At 46.2% G+C, this 9,814-nt stretch overlaps 2 protein-coding genes across 3 annotated transcripts in view; one reads left to right on the top strand and one right to left on the bottom strand.

Annotated features, from left to right (window-relative positions):
* Positions 1-9,814, bottom strand: part of LOC105565465 — a 69,256-nt gene that overhangs the window by 32,774 nt on the left and 26,668 nt on the right. The gene's annotated exons all lie outside the window — the stretch shown is intronic.
* Positions 1-9,814, top strand: part of LOC105565464 (homeobox protein B-H2) — a 40,426-nt gene that overhangs the window by 18,925 nt on the left and 11,687 nt on the right. The window contains exon 2 of the mRNA XM_012018702.1: positions 727-949. Within this exon, the coding sequence (XP_011874092.1) occupies positions 727-949 (223 nt within the window). The remainder of the gene's footprint in view (positions 1-726; positions 950-9,814) is intronic.

Below are 9,814 nucleotides of genomic sequence, written 5' to 3' on the forward strand. Positions count from 1 at the left end.
CTCTCTCTCTCTCTCTCTCTCTCTCTCTCTCTCTCTCTCTCTCTCTCTCTCTCTCTCTCTCTCTCTCTCTCTCTCTCTCTCTCTCTCTCTCTCTCTCTTTCTCTCTCTCTCTCCCCCCTTTCCGTTTCGCCGATAGAGAGGCGGCTGCAATCGCCATGCAGGCAACGACAAAAACGACTACCGCGTATAATCCACGCGCGCGGCATTGATTCCACCCTCCGCGAAAACAAAAGCTTGGAGCTCCGGCACTTCGCAATTCCTGATAGACCGGCGATTCTTTACGGCGGTCTTTTTGGCAAAATAGTTGTGCCAGTGGTATATACAAATATATCGTGAAACGTGTGCGCAGCGCATTTCAGAAATGATAAATCTCGGGTAAAAATTTAGTTAAAATAATGTTCGATCGCGCGAAAGTAAATGACAGGTGAAATTTCGTTACGAAATTTTCAGGAATAACAAATAATTGTAATTAACTAACACAGAATGATTTTCAGGGTCGCCAGCATTAATTAACAATCTGGCTTCGCCGGATACGGTCAAACGAACTTGATGTTGTTAATTGCAATTAAGTTACACCTTGGTTGAACGTGCATTAAGTAACTTTTACTAGCGCGCGCTCAATCCCCAGAACTTTCTCTTCCTTTTGGAGAACTTTGTAGCCAAGTCGCACGACGAGACGGAGGCAAGGCAAGGAGACGTTCAATATCAATAGTTTTGCAATTTCAGGTGGCAAAGAGGATGATCCTAAAAGCTCGTCCTCGAGTTCCTTGAGCTCCGCGCAGAGTAAGAAGCAGCGTAAGGCGCGTACAGCTTTTACGGATCATCAGCTCCAGACCCTGGAGAAGAGCTTCGAGCGGCAGAAGTACCTCAGCGTGCAGGATAGGATGGAGCTGGCGGCGAAGCTGCAGCTGACGGACACGCAAGTGAAAACGTGGTACCAAAACAGAAGGTGAGCGAAACGAAAGACGCGTTACTAATTTCTAAATGAGACGCGACATATGCGGACGATAATTAATTTCGTGATCGTCATCGGCATTCAAACAATCGCGATACGGTAGGCCTCCTTTTTATTTATCCTGGCCGCTAAACCGCGAATAAAATATATCGATGGTACTTCGGCAATGCAATATTGCATGTGATATTACTGATAGGGAGAAGCTCTTATTATATATTATATTTAATTACAACTATTTGCTATATTATAAAAAAGCCGACAGCCTCTTTTTCTCTCAGGCAATATCGAAAAGTTAAAAATAATTTTCACGAACGTCGACGTACCGTTCGGCTTTTTCGATCGGGTTTCTTATTAAGGTACTGAGAAAATTTTTATTGAAAGATAATTACTAGAAGTATCTGCCTTTCAGCGCGCGATTGACTGCATGATGAGGCTGCGCATATAAAAAAACCGTTGAATAGCCGTTAAAAGTTTGACTCTAAAGAGACAAAGGTGGAACCATGACGATCGATCGACCTCTCGATGCTCGCGTTATATATTGTTGAATATCGGATAGAATGCTTCTCATCACGATCCCCCGTCTCGGAAGTATGGCGGCGCGGTTCTTTGTGCCGGCGCGTGTCGAATCCGTAAATGGAAATCGCGGCGGCCAACAAAGGCGTTGTTTACGTGGTTAAACGCGAGGATCGTTGGCCAAAACCCGAGCAAGTATCTCGAGAGTCATGCGCCTCCGTTACCGGTTTTGCGGCCCATCTTAAGAATATCGTCCTCGTCGACACTTTAATAAGCTAAAGATAACTTTGATCGTTACGACACACAACAGATTTCTTCGTCGACAGAATTATGAATAAAAGTCGTACAGCCCTGAATTCAAATTATTTCGGGAGGAATATTACAACGTATATCGAGACAAATGTTATTTCTCTGCTTATTTCGACGTTATCAAAAATACGGAAAATATTCTTCCCAAATTTAAGGTGATACTCCGTAAAAACTGCTCGCTGTATCTCCATAAGCTAACGTATCGCCGTACAGCAACAGAGAAAGAGCAAGGGGAGAAAAGGAAAAAAGCGGCTAAAGAGCTGTCGAACTTGTAGAGCGAAAATTGTACAGAATACAGGGCTTAATTTACAACAATGAAAACAAATAAAATCAACTAATAAGAATTCTTCAATGTCGCCAGCGATTATAATTAACCACGTCAGTGTTTTCTTGACCGTACAGAAAATTTATTGAGAAAAAGTCGACAACATCTTTATACTGTTATTGCGACAAATATTATCATATGCCCCGGTGGTCGAATTGGTGAGACGCCCGCCTAGAGTGTAGGGGGAGGTCCAGGTTCAAACTCTGGCTGAGGTAATACTTTTCGCAATAAATTTTCCGTATTAATAAAAATGCCAGGTACGGTAAAACACATATATAAATTCGACCGATTTTTGTATGCGAATAGCACAAAATAGTTTTAGTATGTACTTATATTTTTATAGAACTTTTTGAACAGTCGCTAATACGTTTGTTTTGCATTGATCCGCTAAGCCTTGTGCACATGGTGCCAGATATTAGTTCGAGGAATGTACCGCCAATTAATTTGCAAAGTTTGCGGAAAAACGGCAATTGTACTGACACGTTTCTCGGATCGAGATCCCGCACTGACAGTGAGGTCTAACATCGCGGACACACAAGTCTTTACGCAGGATTGATTGCAAGTTCACCGTCGGTTCCTTCACGGGAGTAAGACCAGGCAGCTGGAATCGGTTTCCAGATCCTCTGCGGCATCCTTTGTGAATGCGGCTTCGCAAAGTCATCCAGTGGCGCCTACAGTTTCGTAGTTTTTCATGGACCGTCCACCTCTTTCCAATCTAATCAGCAGGCTTGTTGGTCGGCTCGCAAACCCCGCGCCAAAAGTTTACCGAACGAAATTAAAATCGCATGCCACGGACGGTCCCGCGGAATCACTTCGACACGCTTCGTCCCGAGTAAACGAGTGTAACATCGGCGGGGAAAAGTTCCATACAAACCTCCTTTCTTGAAAAACTACAGGCAAATAATATATCGCAACCAGCCCTGCTATTATTTGTCCAGACATTATTTCAATTTTATAATTTAAGACTGAGATGAGTTCTTTTTCTATTTTTCCCATTAAAAAACGTAATGTACTCCACTTTTACAGCCTGCGGAAAAGATTGATTTGATATACACTTGTATTTTTAAAAACTTTGCTCTTTCCTTTATGTTTTCATAACTCGTCCTTGCGATACGTCTACTCGCAACTCAAGTTCTGACGAAATCCCGTACCCTCAGAAAGGATTTTTGTTACCGAGACAAAACACATCCTTGACGCATTTGTATTTCTCACAACCTCATTTAGTATAAAAATAAGACAGTGTCAAAATAAAATCAACAATTCTTATTCTCCTCTATCGAATTAAAAAAGATTGACTTACTATTGTATATTGAGAGACAAGAGTAACTTATATAAATGTAAGTTTATACATTCTTGCGTTTAGAATAAATTTTCCCACCGTCTTACAACGCACGAAGTTGGCACCGCGATATTCGACAAAAGACTATCATTTTATTCTAGATTTGAGACTTTTTCATTTAAGATTAAAACATTGCTTTCTGTATAATAAATATGATTGACGCTATATCGATCCTATTTTATGATACATTCAAGTGTAATAGCATTGGATTCGGAAATTTTTTCTGTGGGTGCGTCGACGGAAAATCTGAACTTTACTTTTACGCTCTTTAAAAATCAATCAGTGGATCATCACTGAAAACAATGAACAGTCACTGATTTGCAGTCATAAGTAAACTACTGCGATTTTCAGCGGTATACTTATAACTGCAAATCAGTGACTGTTGGCTGTTTTCAGTGATAATCCGCTGATTGATTTTTAGAGGGTACGCAAAATCCATCCACCGCGCCGGCCGTATCGATCTCATTACGCTACTTAATTATCATTACTCTCTTGTTCCTCTCGTCGCGCCGAGCGGTACGGTGATTAGCAAGGGAACACCCACAAGTCATGACTCCGCGACTTCTGGCCGGCGGCCGTTTAGTTTAGACAAGCGGCCGATCGCGCACAAAGAAGGCGAATCGTTAATGAGGATCCTCGTAGATCGTGATGTACGATGTACGAAAAGGTGGAGGCCGGGCGAGGCGAGCGCCCCGGCTCTAGACTGTGTCATTAGACTGTCAATTACCGGTGGAGCGAATGGCGTAATGACAGGCAGCGAGCGCTGCCAAGCGTTGCGCCGCTCCGCTCCGCTCCGATCGTCAAAGACCGCATGCCTGCATTTCGGCGGCCGTTCAATTTTTTCGCGCGTAATTGCGCGCCGCCGAGTCCGCTGATTTTCAAAGACGCTGCTCGTTTCCCGTATCACGTCGGCGGCTACGGCGGCGGCACCGCGCACGTCGCAATTGTACACGGCGTAATCGTTACGGCTATTTATTTCTACAGTCGGCAGTTTGCTCGCTCATTACGCCGGATCGGCGTAATGGACAACGGTGATTAAGGATCGCTTTTGATACAGAACTTGCGTAGCGAGGCGCGCGAATTACTGTTATATCGCGTTATATCTCGTTTGCGTTTCGTCCGCCGTCATGCCGATCCGGAGAAATAAACTCGGGTTTTGTTCTGCCAGTTCATGCGTGTCGAATTGAAAACGTGAGCGTTTCCGGCACGAGCGGGCTTGCCGATGATCGATCGAATTTTGAATACTCGCGCAAAATGGCCCGGCAGGATAAACAGACGCGCTTTCGCGCGCGTGGTTCTTTTCTCGCTGGACCGCGATCCGCACGAGTCGCCCGGCAGCCTCGGGAGGAGCTTTCGCGCGACGACAGATTTCCGAACGACGTAAATAGAGGGAGAACAATCGTAAAGGCCTGTGTCCGCGGTCTATGTGTTCCGAGACATGTGTAGCCATTCAACTTGCAGCTTTTACGGAAAAGCTGCAAGTTAATTAGCTACACATTTCTTGGAACTTGGACACAGTTCTTGAATCGTGGATACGAGGCTTAAACCTTGTGTCCACGATACTAGAAATCGGTTCGAGTTCTCGATCCGAGAAATACAATATGTAGCCAATCAACTTGCATCTTTTACGGAAAAGCTGCAAGTTGATTGCACACATTTTTTGGAACTTGAACACAGTTCTTGGGTCGTGGACACAAGGTTCAAGCGGTGCAATACCATTGTGAAAGTGATAAGTATAACCGCGTCAACGGAATCAGACCTGCACCCCCCGCGGAACCTACATTAATCGCTACACGTTTCATCAAATACCGTCAAAGTGCGAAGTACCGTATATAATATATCGCGCGCGGCATAAATTACAGATCAGCATGACGCGCGCTTTAATCTTTGTACATGTCTCGCGCAATACTTGGAGCCGCCAAGAGAGTCCCTCCCTCCCTCCCTCTGTCGCGCTCTCCTTTCTCGACGTAGCCGCGGCGTAGCGGCGTACGCTAATTAATTTTCGCCATGTTGACACTCAGCCGCGCTTAATTAGGACGAAAATGAGAAAACCGACCCTAGGGGTGGTGGCGGGAGGGTTGAGGCAGGGGAGGAGCACGTGTGCGCGCCGCGGCATGGCACGTATCGTCGCGCGAGCGAGAACGCGGAGAGGTGGAGGCCGCCGCGCCGCGGCCGGCAAAAAGGCGGGAAAATTAGTGACGCTCCTGAGTGACGGGCGGCTTCTTAAGTGCCCGCTTAAAGTTTTGTTGCTCGGTGCACGCCCCGACGCGGTGTGACTCGGCGCTTCCTCGCGGAGGCGCCGGCCACACCTCGGGCGCCACGGCGACGCGGACTCCTCTCTGCTCCCTTTTTCCCCCGTTGTCGGCCGAGCCGGCCCGCCGGATCTTCGTGCGCGGAGATTGTAATAGTAAATAGGAGCGTATCTTCGGGGAGGTAGACGCTGAGACGCGTAGTCGCTTTCGGGCGAGAAAAATAACGGGCGAGGACCCGAGCCTTTGTGTCCACGATCCAAGAACTGTGTCCAAGTTCTGGTCCCGAGAAATGTGTAGCCAATCAACTTGCAGTTTTTATGGCAAAGCTACAAGTTGATTGGCTATCGTGCATCGTGGGAACACGAGGCTTTAAAACAGTCCAAGAACTGTGTCCAAGTTTCAGTTTCGAGCAATGTCTTTTACGGAAAAGCTGCAAGTTGATTGGTTACATATTTTTCGGAACTAGAACTTGGATCGTGGAGGCTTTAGACCTTTAGGACTGCTTTTCCCACCGAGCTATCCGGGCCGACAAAAGCCGCGCGATCACGCTGCTCGAATACCTAAGTTCGCGTTTCGAGTGACACCCGCGCCGAGAATACACCGAGACGGACGCTGCTTTGCGATCGACGGACCTTAAACGGACCTCCGTGTGATCTCGAAAAACGTTAAATTTCTGAGAAATCTCTGTCCATCGTGTAAAATGCCCCGCCAAGCTTCCGCAGCTTCTTGGAGAACGTCGAAGAACGTTTCCCTCTTGAATCGCCTCGTTTTAAATCGCGCGAATTGACTTTGCGCGCATCTTTGAGCGCCAATTTTGAAAAGATAAATTATGACGGAAGATAAATGTAAATGCGTTCTATTAACAACGGATGACGCGCAGTCGTCGTAATTAACAATCACGGCAATTCCCTCGGAAACATACGGATTTTATCTAACGACTTCTCTTCCCTGTTTTTTTCCTATTAGATTCCTTACAGACATCTATTTAATCGGCATCAATTGTACGCTAATTATGCTCAACGATCAATTATCCGAACAACTGCTCGATTCACGCGCAATGATCTTCCATCTCGGTTTTTTCTCCTCATAAATATTAGATGGGTCTTTACAAAGTGAGATTTATCAAACCGAGAGTGAGAATCGATCTCCTCGAAGAATTCTAACTCGCGGGCCGCGCACGATGAATAATACGAAAACGTTACCTTACCTCCGCTTCCCTTAACAGACGTCTCATTCACCGAGCGATCGGCCAACACGCACGCAGGCAAATTACGCTCAACAATGAGTCATCTGAACCGATTGCACGACATACGCGCGCGCATATGCACGTGCATGCGCGCGGCACAGTCACGAGCGACCGCGATACCTTTCCGCACGAAACTTTCCGTGAAATCGCCGACGCTGGGAAACTAAACGCGCGGAGATTGCGGCTGTAAAAGCGCTTTTCCAGCGATAAGCGATACGCTCGCCTCGCTTTTCCGCGGCACGCTGCGTACGCGTCGCGCCGCGCGCTCACGCGGGTCCGCTCGGTCGTTCGTTCAGTTGTTTAGAAGTCATTAGGACTCGTTACGTTACCCGCGGCAAATCGTCTCTACTTATCGGCTAATTACGTGCCCGGCCAGAAGCGAGCCAAGCAAGTAGCGTGCAGTACGTACGTACGTACGTGCTGGCGTTGACGAAGCGTGCGCCTCTCGATCTTTAATATCGGCGGCTCGCACAGCTCGGAAAGCGCATTTTAATGAAACGTCACGGGACCCACGGCGTTTGTGCCATTCCGTGATTTACGCTGGGTTTCGTACGCGCGGAGATTGCGTTTTATCCGCGGAAAATCAGCGACGAGTATCACCGTCGCCTCGCGCGATTAGCGGCTTTAATCCGTTACTTTGATACGCGTTGGTCTCTTCTGGCCACGTATTATACCTGTGTCCAAGAGAATATTTTCTTATTGCGATCGACGAGAGATGTATGCCTAACTGTCGTTGTAGAAACGCTAATAACTGTACACGGAGAGATTTTTCTCTTAAAATTTACCTCGAAAATTATGTAATCGTGGGACAACGTGGCATTTTGAAGAATTTGGTGAGGGTGTTTTGAAATTTTACCACACACGGAGAGAATTTTCTTTTAAAATTTACTTTGAAAATTATGTAATCGTGGGACAATGGCATTTCGAAGAACTTTGAGAGTTTCTTGAAATTTTATCATAGACGAACAGAAATTTCTTTTAAAATTTACCTTGAAAATCACGTAATCGTGGGACAACGTGGCATTTTGAAGAATTTGTGAGTCTTTGAAATTTTACCATACACAAATGTATAGCACAAAAATATAACACATGTTACCATACATAACGTGGCATTTTTTATTAATAAAATGTATACTAAGTATAATTATTAGCAAAATATATGGTACAATTTCATGAGACTCCCATACAGTTCTTCAAAATGCCACGTTGTCCCACGATCGCGTGATTTTCAGGGTAAATTTTAAGAGAAAATTCTCTCCGTGTATTTCTCTGAAAAACTTGTACTCTTGTAAACGAAAGAAAACGTAATTTGGTAAAAAAAAATGCAAAGAAAAGCGCAATATTGTCAACTGTTCGTCATACTCGATATATAAAACGAGACGATAGAGTTTAGGATACAAAATTCCCGAAAGATCTTTTCGGTGCGATTTCGAAGATGGAGTACACGAGAGGAGCTTTCGAGGGAAAAGCGCAATTTCAGTCGGTATTTGCATTACGTCGCCATCCACCTTGTTGCGCTCGCACATATGCGGCTCATGGCCTCCATATATGTCGCTCCATCCTTTGCACGTCTTGCACGAGAGAGGATCCTGCCCCCAGGACGTGACTCGTAATTCTAAAGTATTACGCGGTAGCTCGAATTTTATTTCCCTCCTCCTTTTTTTTTACGAAACCACAACCGCGCATCTATGTCGCCCGCGTTTTTCGCGCTATCGCGTAACTCAATGTGCGCGCTCTTGCAATTAGCAGATACACATGTCGCGCCACGGAGAAAGATGTAAAGCTCAGAAAGAGCACGGAGGGGGGCGGGGGCTGGAAGGGAACGTGGAATAATTCAACGAAAGTTTACACTTAATATGTTTATACGGGACGCGGCGTTACTCTCGAGTGGTAATGAGATACTCGTCGCTCGATACTTTTTTTGCGGTATAATAAGCAAACGTGACTCCATTAAAGCCAAACGGAGTGGCGGTGAGAAAACTCATTCGAGCTTAAAATTACGCTCTATCGTGCGCGATGTGACTACGCGGCTTAACCGTGATTTGATTTATCTGCCGCGCGCGAGTTTCGAGCACGAGCGCAGCCGCGCTAACGCATCCCCTCGAACGTGCGAAGGAAATTAGGTTGGCGACGTACGGGCCTCTTATCCCGCGGAGAGACTCCGCGCGCGGCTCCGAGAAAGAGAGTCCTCGGGCGGCGCGCAATTTGAACGCGCGCAAACTACGCGAACCGCGGGAACTGCATGGCATCGCGTGGACTCGATCGCGACCGGCGCGAAGGGGGATGCGAAGGCTGAATCCTTCACACGGTTTTGCGCTCGTTACATGCCGTCAAGTATTACGCCGTAAACGCGCGCGCAGCGGTATTTCGCTACGCGTCCGGCCGAGGAAACGATAATCCGCGTTCGCGGGGAAGAAAAATGCAGACGCACGTAGCGTTGGTTCTGCGGCGGCGCCGAAATGCGCGGAAAGCGGAATGACGAACGATCGTGGGGAAATGCAGCCCCGCGTGGCACTCGCGAATTAAAGTCCCTAACATAAAGAAGAATTATTTTCGCGTTTTACACTCGGGTGGCATTCATGCCGGAGGTATTAATACTGATGTACGAGCGATAAATCTGACGCGACGAACGACACGCGTTTCTCTTCGACTCACGAGCGAGCGATATCCTAAGTTCCACCCGTCAGATATTTCGAGTCTGACTTTTTAGTTTTATCTTTGGACAACTTTTAATTTTACTTTTAGAAGACACAGGTAATACTTTATCACACCCTCTGGGAAAAAGATTTAAGTTAAATAAATGAAATACGTGAAGATACTAAATTATCATTTACTTCTACATTTGCTAGATTGGAAGAAATAGATGTGAATTCTC

The sequence above is a fragment of the Vollenhovia emeryi genome, unplaced genomic scaffold (genome assembly GCF_000949405.1).
Source record: "Vollenhovia emeryi isolate VEMERY1.0 unplaced genomic scaffold, V.emery_V1.0 DF939152.1, whole genome shotgun sequence".
Taxonomy (NCBI): domain Eukaryota; kingdom Metazoa; phylum Arthropoda; class Insecta; order Hymenoptera; family Formicidae; genus Vollenhovia; species Vollenhovia emeryi.